Source organism: Arabidopsis thaliana, chromosome 3 (assembly GCF_000001735.4).
Source record: "Arabidopsis thaliana chromosome 3, partial sequence".
NCBI classification, from domain to species: domain Eukaryota; kingdom Viridiplantae; phylum Streptophyta; class Magnoliopsida; order Brassicales; family Brassicaceae; genus Arabidopsis; species Arabidopsis thaliana.
This window is the reverse complement of record NC_003074.8, coordinates 15,147,218-15,160,736: the sequence shown is the minus strand read 5'-3', so window position 1 is coordinate 15,160,736 and position 13,519 is coordinate 15,147,218. Positions and strand designations below refer to the sequence as shown.

General features: G+C 43.8%; 1 protein-coding gene and 4 pseudogenes across 5 annotated transcripts; 1 reads left to right on the top strand and 4 right to left on the bottom strand.

The window, feature by feature from the left end:
* Positions 1-2,335: 2,335 nt before the first annotated feature.
* AT3G43157 lies at positions 2,336-3,757 on the bottom strand (annotated as a pseudogene; the record flags this gene model as incomplete). Its single annotated transcript has 1 exon — positions 2,336-3,757.
* Positions 3,758-4,824: 1,067 nt separating this feature from the next.
* Positions 4,825-6,705, bottom strand: AT3G43156 (annotated as a pseudogene; the record flags this gene model as incomplete). Its single annotated transcript has 1 exon — positions 4,825-6,705.
* A 1,493-nt stretch (positions 6,706-8,198) lies between these two features.
* AT3G43154 lies at positions 8,199-9,515 on the bottom strand (annotated as a pseudogene; the record flags this gene model as incomplete). Its single annotated transcript has 1 exon — positions 8,199-9,515.
* A 305-nt stretch (positions 9,516-9,820) lies between these two features.
* Positions 9,821-10,633, top strand: AT3G43153 (cAMP-dependent protein kinase inhibitor-like protein; the record flags this gene model as incomplete). The annotated part of the gene is made up of 5 exons (NM_148817.1): positions 9,821-9,884; positions 9,971-10,064; positions 10,151-10,221; positions 10,270-10,310; positions 10,394-10,633. 5 exons carry the CDS (start codon positions 9,821-9,823, stop codon positions 10,631-10,633), a joined length of 510 nt encoding a protein of 169 aa, NP_683659.1.
* A 312-nt stretch (positions 10,634-10,945) lies between these two features.
* Positions 10,946-13,495, bottom strand: AT3G43152 (annotated as a pseudogene; the record flags this gene model as incomplete). The annotated part of the gene is made up of 1 exon: positions 10,946-13,495.
* Between the last annotated feature and the right edge of the window lie 24 nt (positions 13,496-13,519).

Below are 13,519 nucleotides of genomic sequence, written 5' to 3'. Positions count from 1 at the left end.
TCCAAAAGGGATTCTAGTATTCTAAACTCAACCACCTAAAACGACTAAGTAAACCACAACTAATCTATCCCATCCTTAGAAATACGGTTCACTACTTAGACATAATCAAAGACAATAGCAAAGCAACGATTGAAAACTTGATAACAGAAATGATGAAAGACTTAAACGAAAACTGAATATACAATACTTGAAAGTGAATACAAAGTCGCAGGAGAAACACTGCGGCTATGAAAGTTGCGAAATATAAAAGTTGGATGAAAAACGGGATGCCCTAATGAAAACCCTAAGAGGCTACTTATATAAGGGAAAATGAAACAAATAAGGAAACTAGATATATATCGAATCTTCACGTCATGACCCTGCGATCGAATGTGTCATTGGCATCTGATGGGCTGAAATGAGCTTCCCTGTGATCGAGTATGTCATTGATCAAACTGGGCTTCAGGGACTCCGCCTTGCGATCGAGTGGTATGTAGTGAAGACGAGATTGAATGGTCCTGCGACCCTGTGATCGAGTGCGATCGGGTGGATGTGATGAGGTGGTGATCGAGTGGTTACTTCGGCTTCAATTATCTTCTTCGTTCTCACCTTGTCTGGTTAAGTGCAAAACGAGCAGATAGGCCTCCTGGTGATCGAGTGGTTCTGATGGGGTGATTCCTCCGACTTCGCGATTGAGTGAAACTGAGCTGCTAGCTTCTCCGGGGTTGCGATAGAGTGATTTGCCCTGGCAGGGATCCGAGGCTGCGGTAGAGTACTTTTGCGGAAGGCGTCATTGGGCATTCTGACTTTCTGTTCTATTTCTCCTCTGTTTGAACTCCAAAAGCATCCAAAGTATGCAATCCTAATGCAAAATCGTCCTAAGTATGCAAAACACACTAAAACGACTCCTAATGAGATGAAATGTGGATGAAACAATGACAAAGTGGTGAAGAATGAATGCCTAAATCATGCAAATTATAGACATATCAACTCCCCCAAACTTAGTCTTTGCTTGCCCTCAAGCAAACATGAAGACATAAGCGGAAGGAGAGGTTTGAAGTTGGGGATTCAGAACCAAAGCATGAGATATGGCAATTAAGATCAATGTACCAGCTAACGGTTCTAAGATGCGAGGTGATCGACTTCTACTTAAAAACTTTAGCCATGCTCTGTTATGATCCAAACCTACACTCAAATGCACAATGCGTCAAGATCAACCAATCCCTTTAACATTCATTAAGTTCAAAAACATGAATCACGATATGCATCGCTAGTGAACTCATTTGGTCAATGACAGGTTATGAGACAAAGATGATCCCTTTTAAGTGGTTCAGATTTTAATAGCAGGGGACTCTCAATGAAAAAGGACTGAGCTTTAGAAGAATGCTAAAGGTAAATGCCAACCTATGCATACAAGAATAGCACCCCATCTACCCAATGAAATAAACCGTGAATAACAAGTAGATGGTCTTACCTCTAAACCCAATGATGACCCTAAATCTACCCTTTTGCACTAAAGGCATATTTCCATTTTTTCTCGGATCAATGTTTCCTTTCTTTTCTATGACTCTTGTTATTAAGGAGAAGCGTTTCTCAAACTCTATGAGTCTAGTCTAGTGAATAGGGTTTTTCTTAAACTCTTATGGCTCATATAAATTTTTTCTCTTCTCTGTTTTTGTTGCCATCTTTTTTTTTAAGAGCATATCTTAACAATTCTATGCTTCCCAAACATTCACTAGACCTCAATATGATTTTCAGCTTCCTTCTCCTAAAGACTATAACCCATTTTGTTTTCTTTCTTTTTCTTTTCACACTCAATCTCAATCCCCTAATAAGTTCCCACCTAGTCCTACCAAGTCCGAAAACGCGGATTGGAACTACATGAGATACTACTCTTGTCGACTCAAATACAAGTCAAATACGTCTTGAACCCTCCCCCAAACTTAAATTATACAGTCCCTTGTATAATCAAAATTTGTGAAAGAATTCAAGATAAACACAGAAAAAAAAAACAAAAAAAAAGCGGTATTTACAAAGGGTTTTGGTGTGTTACCTCAGTAGAATGTCCTGGAGATGTAGTCATCCATATCTGCTTGAGTGTACTCAGCAGGCATGACCGGTTCTTGATGTGGCTCCGCCATCTCCTGTGCTCGATTGCAACCACAACAGGTTGTGGAGCACGACGCTCATGTGTTCTCTGGCCCGACATTATCCGACCCTTGCTTGATGATCGGACCATCCTAGCGCTCTTCCTTCTTTTGTGCTCCTTGACCTCGTGAGACGAGTGTCGTGCATGTTCTTGTGGAGGCAGCGCGTTCTCTCTGTTGATAAGCAGATTGCCTTGGCGGGGCAATGTCATGACGCCTGGATGGCATGTCTTCTCGCGGGTTGTCTTTGGTGATCGCACTGCTGGAGATGTGGTGTAGCTGATTGCCTTCTACATATTGTCAATGGCCTTGACACACTTATGGATGATCTTGTCTTGAAACTTGCATCACATTTGGGTTAGATTGAGATTCCGGTGTGCTTCAGCGAGACTCTTGCTTTCTCGTGAAGGGGGCTTGTGTTCTTCAAAGTTGTACCGGCTAGTGTCATAGTTCTCCCAGTTGGTCTCCTCATTATCACTCTGACCTTCTACTTCTTCAACATTCTGGGACGTTGATCCTCCAATCACAACATGGATGATTTCTTGTGGTGGCGAGAAGTCGATGTTGTCTCTCACCGTGATGGTTGTCATCTCGCTGAATGGGAGAAGAATAGTTGCTTCTCCTGTTGATGGGTGATCAAACTTGAAAGCGTACCTCATGTCATAGACCTTATGCTCGATCACATGGTCAAGCTTGAGATGGGCGATATCCATCCAACGTGGTTGGATTGGATTCGATCGCAGCGGGTTGTCGCACAATAGAAGGATTGGTGTGAATACTCCTCCAATGCAAAAGGCTCCTTTTGCATTCTTCTTGTCATTGGCCAGCGCCCACCCTCTATAGCTACATAGGTGATTGAGGAGATACATTGACGGTGGTGTGTTATTGGTATCTTCTTTCATTGTTTTCTCGTCCTTGGTGTAACAGACGAAACTCAGCAGCGCCACGTCTAACGTCTCCATGTCTTGGTTCGTAACAGTGGCAGATATCTCCCTAGCGTAAGGGACACTGGCCATGGCTCTCTGGAAATAGCGAATGGCGGGATTGCGGATGAAGTTGCTCTTGGATCTAGCGGAGTTGAAGCTGGTGGTGTCTCCGATCGTGTTCAACAAAGATTTTAATTCTTCTCGGGCAAACCTTGGTTTCGTTCCCGTGCTGCTGGGAAACCCAAACATGGATTCCAGCGTCTTGATCGCCAAGATATAGCCGCGATCGTCGATGGTGAAACTTAAGTAACCAAGCCCTTATTCTCTAAACTCAGCAGCTGACAACCCCTCAAACAATTCCACTTGAAGTGATGAAAGGAATTGAAGTGTCTCATCCTCATAGGTAGGATAGAGATGAGACATGCGTGTTGTCATGTGGCATTTCTCGAACAAGAGCTGAACGTCCTACAGGATGCCTAACTCAACCATTGTATCCGGATGAGGATATCTTGTTCCCCAAAACGGATTACTTTTGAGAACCTTGTAGTAGTCTCCCGGGGTCAGCTTGTCTTCTTTCATCAAGGACTTAGTGGTCTTGCGGGTTTGCTCCGGAATGTACTCTGCATCATCATCCATCTCTTCATCGACCAACTCATGGTTCTCTGTCATTGTCCGTTTTCCTTTGGAAATATCTTCTCTTCTTCTGTCATTGGCGACTGCTCGCTCTGTTTCCTCCACAAATCGCATGTACTCCTCTGCTTCTCTCTCTGGCCTAGTTGACCAAGATTCAGCCTCATCAACATTGTAGTCGGCATTCATAGATGATTCTTAGCTGTGTGAACTCATCTTGAAGCTGAAATTGATTTGAAACTCACAACTAAAGCTTAGTAGGTTAGTGAGAAACAAACAAAGAGAATGAAAGAAATGACTTCCTGTTGAGACAGAGTTGCGATCGAGTAGAATTTGATGGTGAGATCTCAGGTAGCGATCGAGTGAAGCAAGCAAAGGAGAGACAGGGTTGCGATAGAGTGGTTTCTGAGGTTCTGTTTTAGTCAATAACAGCTAGCAACAATGAAAGAGTTGAGAGCGTTTTTGGTAGTGAAGTAGAGAGATAAACAAGAGAGATGTTTTGAAATCACAAGTTACAAAGAAAAGTGAACAATAGTGACACTTATCTCCCTTTGCGATTTGAATGAGTGGAGGAGGTGTGTTGCTTTTAAACGGACAGATGAGATGCAATGCCTGTTATGATGTCGGCAAAGTGATAAGGTGACAAAACATGGTGCTTTATGTGGGCAGGATGAGGTTCCTTCAATTCACGCGCCTTGTGATCGTGTATGGGCCATTGATCCTTTAATTTTGTGTCATCGGCTACAAGTGGAAACATCATGGTCTTTTTGGAGTTTCAGTGGAGATTGAAATCCAGTGGACTTTATGGGAGCAAGGTTTGTCATTGAGGTTCTGTGGACACTTTCACTCCTCCTTGCGATCTAGTAGAAAGTTGTTATCCCGAAACTGCTAGATCGCACTCTAAAGCTTTTACTCCTATGTTGTGATCGAGTATTTGAAAAAGTTTTGTAAAATTTTCATTTGAACACTCGATCACATCCTTGTTGATCACTCCAGCTGTTATTCATTTCCTGAGAATCAAAGACACAACCAAAACAAATGAAAAGTAACAAATAAATAAAAAGTATATACAGGGATAGTCATGGGACTTCCTCCCAAGTGAGCTTGTTTAGAGTCTTTAGCTTGACTCCTCACACTTATTAAGTGGAGAAAATGTGACAGAGGGAACTTGAGAAGTCCTCCTCTTCACTGATCTCATCATCATACTCATCATCCTCCCTTGACAGTTGAACAGCTGAGTATTCAATTCTTCTTTCCTCAAAGTAGGCTGCTTCCTCCTCTAAAGGATAGTCTTTCTCTTCTGACCAATCCCAGGTGATCTCCTTTCTCGAAATCGTGTCAGTGTTGAGCTGGGGTTGAACCTCCTTTTGCATTCGACTTAGTTTGTCTCTAAGCTTTTCAAAAGTGTAGTTCAGCTTCTGAATGGTGCTGTTCTGGATATCAGTCTTCCTTTTGAGTTCCAGCCAATCAAGTGTGGAGGGTATACTCGATCGAGTAGTCTAGTTCGAAGGCAGAGTTTGAACTGAATTTTGCTCCTTCCCTCTTTTGATCTCAAGGCTTTCACTTGGAACCGCTCTCTGAATCTCTAAGGTTTATCCTTCTGTTGGTGACCTTGTTGGAGATTCGTTGATGTCAAACTGTAACTTGATGTGCCTCTCAAGGTTGAGATCAATCTTACCATATCTGACATCTATTAGTGCTCCCACTGAGGGTAAAAAAGGTCTTCCTAAGATCAGAAGATCCTTAGATTCTTCATCCATCTAAAGCACGACAAAATCAGTAGGCACCTCTACTCCATTTATCATTACTGGCACGTTCTGTAGAATGCTGAAAGGTCTCTTTGAAGTTCTATCAGCAAGGATCAAGGTGATGTCACAGGGCTTGTACTGAATGAATCCCAACGTCCTTGCCACAGAGAGTGGCATTAAAGTGACTGAGTCTCCTAGATCACATAGACAATTGCTGAAAGTCAATTGCCTAATGGAACATGGCAGAGTGAAAGATCCAGGATCTTCCAGCTTCTCTTGAATAATCCTCTCACCAGCGGCTTGATGCATATTGACATCGTCTTCGTCATCTGAATCGTGATATATGTTGAGCCTTTCCAATATCAAGTTTCTCACATCTTTGTGAGGTTCTGAAATCAACTTGAGGACTTCTACTAAGGGCATCATAGCTTCCATCGCATCAAGTTGTTTTTCTTCAAGAGATTCATATCTGTTTTTCCAAGCTTTCCTAAACATCCATGGAAGAGCAAGTGAAGGTGATAGAGCTGGCTTGAATCGTTTTACCATCCTCTCGATTTTAGCAGCCTTCTCCTCAAAGTCAGACTGAGCCTGATTGAAAGGTTGAGCTGAATAGTCGATCTCAGCAACAATGACTTCAATCTGAGTGGAAGCCTCCCCTTCTTAAATTACACTGTCCTCAGAGTTTGATGTAGAGACATGTTGAGTTGGCAGCTCTCGCTCATGTCTGATAGTGATTGCGTGGGCAGTGGCATACTCCTTAGGGTTCTGGATTGCTTTTCCTGAAAGCTTGCCTGGGTTATTTGTAACAGGTGGTGAAGTGGTGATGCCGTCCAGATATCGTACCCTTGTGCTCAATTTTTCCATCCTGCTACTCAGTTCAACGAACTGTCTGTCAATTTTGTTGTTTAAGTCAGTCAGCTTCTTAGCGGCTTCCATTACCCCCGCGGCTTGGCCTTGCATGATCTGTTGGAGCATATTTTTGATGTCTGATTCCTGGGGTGTAGAGGCCTGATGTTGCTGTGGTGTGAAACCAGGTGGTGGCAGTTGCTTTTGATACCCTCTTTGGAACTGCTGCTTAGGATCGAACCCTTGGCTTTGGTTGTAAGGAACAAATGGTTTGGGTTGGTTCTGCTGCTGCTGCTGCTGCTGAGGGTAAACTTGGTCTTGAGGATTTGCGACATTTGTGCTTCTGTATGACATATTTGGGTTGGGTCTGTAATTGTTGTACCCTTTGTTGTAGCCGCCTTGGTTCTGAACATAACTGATTTCAGCGTGATAATAGGTTTTTAAGATCAATTAATCCTAAAGCACTATCATATCGTTGTAGTACTGAAGGTTGTCAATCCAAATGGGTGTGATGCTAACAATCAAGATGTGATCAGAAGTCACTAAGTCAAGCCAAGCAATAACAGGTTTTGTTGTGTTCTAGCAATTCCAAGTGAACATGTAGAAAACAGAAATTCACGTAGAAACAATAAAACACTCGACCAACACAGCTCGTTACAGAGCACTGGGTGTGGTCGAGTGACAGGTCGAGTAACAGACAGAAAATGAAACAGGGATACTCGACTGCACAGTCTGTTGCCAGACAACTAGGTGGTCGAGTATCAGGTCGAGTAACAGTAAAGAATTGCAGAAACTAAGCAACAGATGACAAGATGCAGTAAACAGCAGTAGAGTAAACAATAAATTCAATCAGATAAAGAATTCCCGAGGATGGGGTAATTGAGTAGTTTCGTTTTCTCAGTTACAGGTGATTGACATGCTTAATAAATTATCCCTAGACAACAAGTTCATTAACCAAATCTAAGTGCCACCGCAACAGAGACCCTCAAGTTAACCTAGTCCCAGACTCAATCACCATTGACGAGAGCTAACCTAACAAGCATTATGAATCAACAAGTTAAAGCCAAAACACTCCCTACAACCAATACCTTGGTACTGGGCCACGAATTTCTGGAATTAGTGGTTTAGACATGTCATCGAACACCTTTTGGGCGCGGAAATGTCTGGGCTCAAATTCCAGTTGATCAAAAAGCAATATGCATTAAGAACAACTAATCCAGAAGGGATCTATCAATCAATACTCAACCACCTAGCATATTGAGAATTCTACACTACTCTAACCCATCCTCAGAAACCTATTCACTACTCAGACATCATTGCAGAGAACATAAACGTTGAAAAGGATGAAAACATGATAACAACAATGTAATAGCAAAACGATAACATAATGAACAACAGTAAACAAAATCAAGAACAAATACTGAATGCTCAATATTGAATAGATAAAGAGAAATCCGGATTACAAAAGGTGTAGAACACAGTGTTTGCGGAATAAAACTAGATAAAAACTTGTTCTCGAAAATGTAAAGTACATGGTACTTATAGCAAAATATTCCAAAACCCTAATACTTAAAACGACGCAGTATTAGGACGGATTAAGAACTGTACTCGACCCAGGTGGTCGAGTGAGAGGTCGAGTGATAAGCTGGAGTCTTCTTTTCTTCCTTGTGCTCGAGTGTCTGGTTGAGTGCGGAATGGAGAAGACTCTGAAGCTCGCCATCGAGTATGTAGTCGAGTGGTTGTGATGGTGATACTCGACTTCAAGGTGGAGTGGTGCGATCGAGTGATGATCAGGTAGTGGAGGTGAAGACACTCGACCTCGAGGTCGAGTGATGTGATCGAGTGACGGTCAGGTGGTGGAGGTGAATATACTCGACCAGGGGGTCGAGGGGTGAGATGAAGTTGTGAAGTCCCCTACTCGACTAAGGGGTCGAGTGGTCTGAAATGAACGGAGAATGATACATGCTCGCTGAATGAACGGAGCTTCGCTCAAACTCTTGCTTTCCCTCGATGGAGGTATATGCTCGCTGAAATGATACATGCTCGTGTCAAAATCCGCCTCATCTATATCATCTGTCTCATCAACATCTTCTGTTGTAGCTCCTTCAGTGTGACTAACCTCCTCAGTTGGCGGACTGCCCTCGAAATAAAGATCTTCAAGCGCAGGCTTGAAGTCGATGTTCCTTCCCTCGAGAATCTAGTAGCGTCAATGCAGGGGAGAAGAATGTTGGCGATTCTAATCGATGAATGCTCGAACCTGTAGCGGTGGAAGTCGCCTGCCATGTCATACTCCAAGAATTCACATCGGCGCAAATGATCCAAGTCCATCATCCTCGGTGCTAACCCTGGTTCCTTGAGTGGTACTCCACAAGCTTCCAGAATTGGTGACACAACGCCACCCACGGAGAGTGCTGCTCTCACCTTCTTCTTACCCTTCGTCAACGCCCACTTCCTGTATCCACACAGATGGATCAACAGAGGCATTACTGGTGGTGTGTTGTTGAGATCGCCTCTCAAGACATTCTTTCCCTTTGTACGGCGGAGAATCCCTGTAAGCGCGGAATCTATCATCTCCATGTCCGTGTTAGACACGGTGCCTGTAGACTCCCTGGAGTAAAAACGTTGGCAACCGAGCGCTGAAAGTAGCGGATCACAGGACTTTGGATTTGGTTGCTCTTGGACCGCGTCGAGTTTAGCGGTAGATTGTTCCCAATAGTGGCCCACAAATCCTTAAGCTCTTCCCTGTCAAACCTGGGTTTGGTTCCCTTTCCACTAGGGAAACCAAACAGTTCTTCCAACTTCTTGATCAAAAGTTGATACTGCTGTTCATCCACTGAGAACGTCAAGAAGCCTAACCCCATGGTATCCAGCTCAAAGTCTGTGAGTCCCTTATACATCTCCACTTGCAGCGTGGAAAGAAACTCGATTGTCTCCTCCTTATAGGCAGCGTAAGGGTAAGACAAGAGTGTCTCCAGATGACACTTCTCGAACAGATGCTGCACGTCCTCCAGTAACCCCACTTGGGCTAAAGTCTCATAGCAGGGATACCTCGTTCCCCAGAAGTCATTCATCTCAAAGAATCTGATATACTCCTCCACTGTAACCTCGTTGGGTTTGTTCAGCAGCTTCTTCTCCTTGCGCCATGACTCTGGCTCATACTCAGTTTCGATGTCCTCATCAATCAGCTCATATCTACTCGACATCGCCCTCTTTCCTTTAGCGATTTCAGCTCTTCTTTGATTACGTCGAGCAGTGGAGCGTTTAAATTCATCCCTGAAGCTCTCACAAGTATGTTGCTCTCTCGGTCTAGTGGATCAGGACTCCGCTTCATCCACATTATAATCAGGGTCCATAGAGGATTCTCCACTGTAGTTACTCATGATGAAACCTGAAAACAGACAAAAATCAAAGATAAACGTTAATACGTTAGTCCCAACAAAACCAAAACCCAAACCAACAGAGTAAACCGGTCGAGTGTACCAATTTTTTTTTTTTTTTCTTCGGTTTGGTGAACTTGCGGTCGAGTGACTCCTTGGTTGTGTGAATGGAGTGCGCTTCGCGATCGAGTGACCTTGAGAGGCGAGAGATGGTGAAGCGGTTTAAAAGAGGTCGAGTGACTTTCGGAGATGATCGCTAGTTGCTTTGTAATCGAGTATGTGTAGAGGTTATGATTCCTTGGTCAAACGGTGATGAGCGAGAGCCAATGAGAGGTCGAGTGAAATTGGAGGAGCGGTGATTCGAGTGATTGTGCTGGTGGAGAGGCGGAGGTGCTCTTGCCGTGAAGTCGAGTGAGTAACGGTGGTCGAGTGAATGGAGCAAAGCGGTGAAGTTGATGATGATTTGAAATCGAGTACTTGGTGAGAATGCGAGTGAGCGATGATGAGAGAGATGCAGTGAATCGAGTGAAACGGCGAGGTCGAGTGACTGTAAGGTTGAGAGGCGGAGGTGTAGTGATGTCGCGAATGGAGAGATGATGAGCTTGATGGTGATAAGCGTTCGGCGGTGAAGAGATCGAGTGGGCGTTGAGGATTCAAGTGCGTGAGGAAGAGAGATGGTGAGGTCGAGTGATTGAGAGAAAAGAGATGAGAGTTTGGTTGATTTTGGATGAGAGATGGAGGTGGAGTTTAATGGAAGTGGAGGAGATGACGAGGTGATGAGGTCGAGTGAAGAGGGATGGGGGTCGAGTGATGGGGTTGACGTCGAGTTGAGGAGAAGAGATGAGGAGAGATTTCTTGTCCTTTGGTCTGTTGCATGGAGGACATGGGCGTCAGCGGTGGGTCCCACAATGTCTTCTTGTCCTTATTGTGTACTCTTTGTTTACTGTAAAAACCCCAGGAAATCCCGCAATCTTCTATAGACTTGATAAACGCTCTGTAAGTCTCTGTAGCTTCTGTTGGTCGAGTAAAATGATGATTAAAATTTTTTTGGGTTTTAAACATTACTCATACTCGTCCAATGTACTCGATCTCTAAGCCATCTGTAGAGTAAAATTTTTGAATTTTTACTCTAGCTTCACGTTATTCCTCTACTCGTGAGAACCACAAACACAACTAAAACATATCAAAAATAACAAGAAAGTAAAGATTATTTACAAGGATAATCATGGGACTTCCTCCCAAGTGAGCTTGTTTAAAGTCTCTAGCTTGACTCCTCACACTTATTAAGAAGAAAATGAATGATAGAGAGGGTCTGCATAGTCCTCTCTAATATCATCATACTCAGCGTCCTCCCTGGAGAGGTCTGTAGCAGAATACTCAATTCTCCTCTCTTCAAAATAAGCTTCTTTCTCTTCTGGAGGGTAATCTGTTTCTTCAGACCATCTTGAAGTGAACTTTTTTCTCGGGATAGTGTTAATCCCGCCTTTAGGTTGAGCTTCCTTCTGCATCTGATTCAGCTTACTCCTAAGTTCCTCAACAGTGTGGGCTAGCTTCTCTATAGTTTCATCTTGCTTATCAGACCTCTTTTTAAGTTCTTTCACTCTTTCAGTCTCATATCCTTCTCCTGAGATCACTCTATCATTTCCAGAGGTTTTTCCATCTTCTGTTGACCCTTGTGGAGTTTTGTTGATGTCAAACTGCAACTTGATGTGCTTTCCAAGGTTGAGACTTATTTTCCCTTCCCTGACATCTATCACTGCTCCCACTGAAGCTAAGAAGGGTCTTCCCAGGATTAAGGGATCCTTATGCTCTACTTCCATATCCAGCACCACAAAGTCTGTATGCACTTCTACTCCATTAATTATGACTGGTAGATCTTTCAGCATGCCGAAGGGTTTTCTGGAAGACCTACCCGCAAGGATCAAACTCAGGTCACAAGGTTTATACCGAATAAACTCTAACCTTCTTGCCACAGAGAGTGGCATTAAGCTGACAGAGGCTCCGAGATCGCACAGGCAATCGCTGAAAGCTAATTCCCCAATGGAACATGGTAGAGTGAAAGATCCAGGATCTTCTAACTTTTCTTGAATAATCCTCTTATCAGCAGCTCGAGATGGAGTGACATCACTTTCATCATCTGAATCGTGATACATTTTGATCCTTTCCAGTATCAAATTTCTTATATCTTTGTCCGGATCAGGAATCAGGTTGATAACTTCCATCAGTGGCATCACTGCTTCAATCTCGTCCTGCTGCTTCGCCGCAACAGACTTGTATCTCTCCATCCATGATTTTCTGAATGTCCACGGAAGAGCACGTGAGGGTAATGGAGTAGGTTTGAATCGTTTCACCATTCTCTCGATTATGGCGGCCTTCTCTTCCGAGTGGATTGAATGAGATGGCGAGAACCAGCAGAATGGTTGAATTCAACAACAGAGACTTCAATATGAGTAGAACCCTCCCCTTCTTGAACATCACTGTCCTAGTGATTAAATCAGGGATAGGTCGAGTTGGCAGCTCTCGATCATGGCAGATGGTGATGGCGTGAGCAGTTGCATACTCCTTTGGATTCTGTATTGACATCCCAGGAAGTCCTGTAACTTTAGGTGCAGAGGTAGATGCTGATTGGCCTTCTAAGTATCTGACTTTGGTATTCAATGCCTCCACTTTGGCATTCAGGTCTTAGTAGCTGCAGTCCAGCTTATGGTGCAATTCAGATAATTTCTTAGCAATTTCCATGGAGCTAGATGCTTGTCCTTGTAGCAGTTGTTGTACCATCTGTTTCATTTCAGCATCAGGAGCAGCAGGACCTTGGTTTTGCGGAGGTGCAAACCCAGGTGGTGGTTGTTGCTGGTAGTTCCCCTGAAATTGCTGTTTGGGAACGAAACCTTGGTTGTAGGGAACAAAAGGTTTGTTCTGACCTTGTTGTTGCTGTGGAGGATACACCTGATCCTGAGGATTAGCAACGTTGGTGCTGCGGTAGGAGAGGTTGGGGTTGTTGGTTTTGAAGTTGTTGTATCCTTTGTAGCCACCCTTGTTGTTATTGAAGTAGCTGACTTCCTCCAACTGGTTACCCTCTCCATCTTGGACCTGATACTGGTCGTCATCAACAAGGAAGTGCACATGCTTCTGCTGGCTAAGAAGAATTCTGTCCAGCTTGTCATTCAGCGTTTTTATATCCTTCATGTGTTTGTCATCAGAGTCAGCTGTGCTTCTGACGGTCCTATCGCAGTCCTCGTTGTAATTACCATCTGACTGAGCAAGGTTCTCAACCAATTCCCACCCTTCTTCAACATCCTTGTTCTGGAAATTCCCATTGCTGGCGGTATCCAGAAGCATTCTGATGCGTGGTAGAACTCGTCTGTAAAGAGTGATGAGCAGAGAGGCTTTAGTAAAGCCATGATGAGGGCATTGGTTGGTGTAACCCTTGAAACGCTCCCATGCTTCACAGAAGCTTTCACCAGCCTTCTATAAAAAGACAGAGAACTCATTTCTGGCGTTGGAGAAGAATTTTGATAGAAAAGCCTTCTTGCAATCATCCCAGGTGGTGATTGAGTCATGGGGCAGATTCTTCTCCCAGATGTGTGCTTTGTCGCCCAAGGAGAATGGAAACAAACGAAGCTTGAATCCGTCTTCACTGACACCATTGATTTTTGTTAGGTTGCTGAGCCTATCAAATTCATCAAGGTGGTCGAGTGGATTCTCCATTGGCAGACCATCGAATTTGTTCCCCTGAATCATCGAGATGAGACCACTTTTAATCTCAAAGTTGTTGTTCTGGATAGTAGGAGGTGCAATTCCTTTCCGCTGACGGTGATTGTTGGTGTCGGATCCCGCACCATGGGCTCGGATCCGGCCAAAGATTG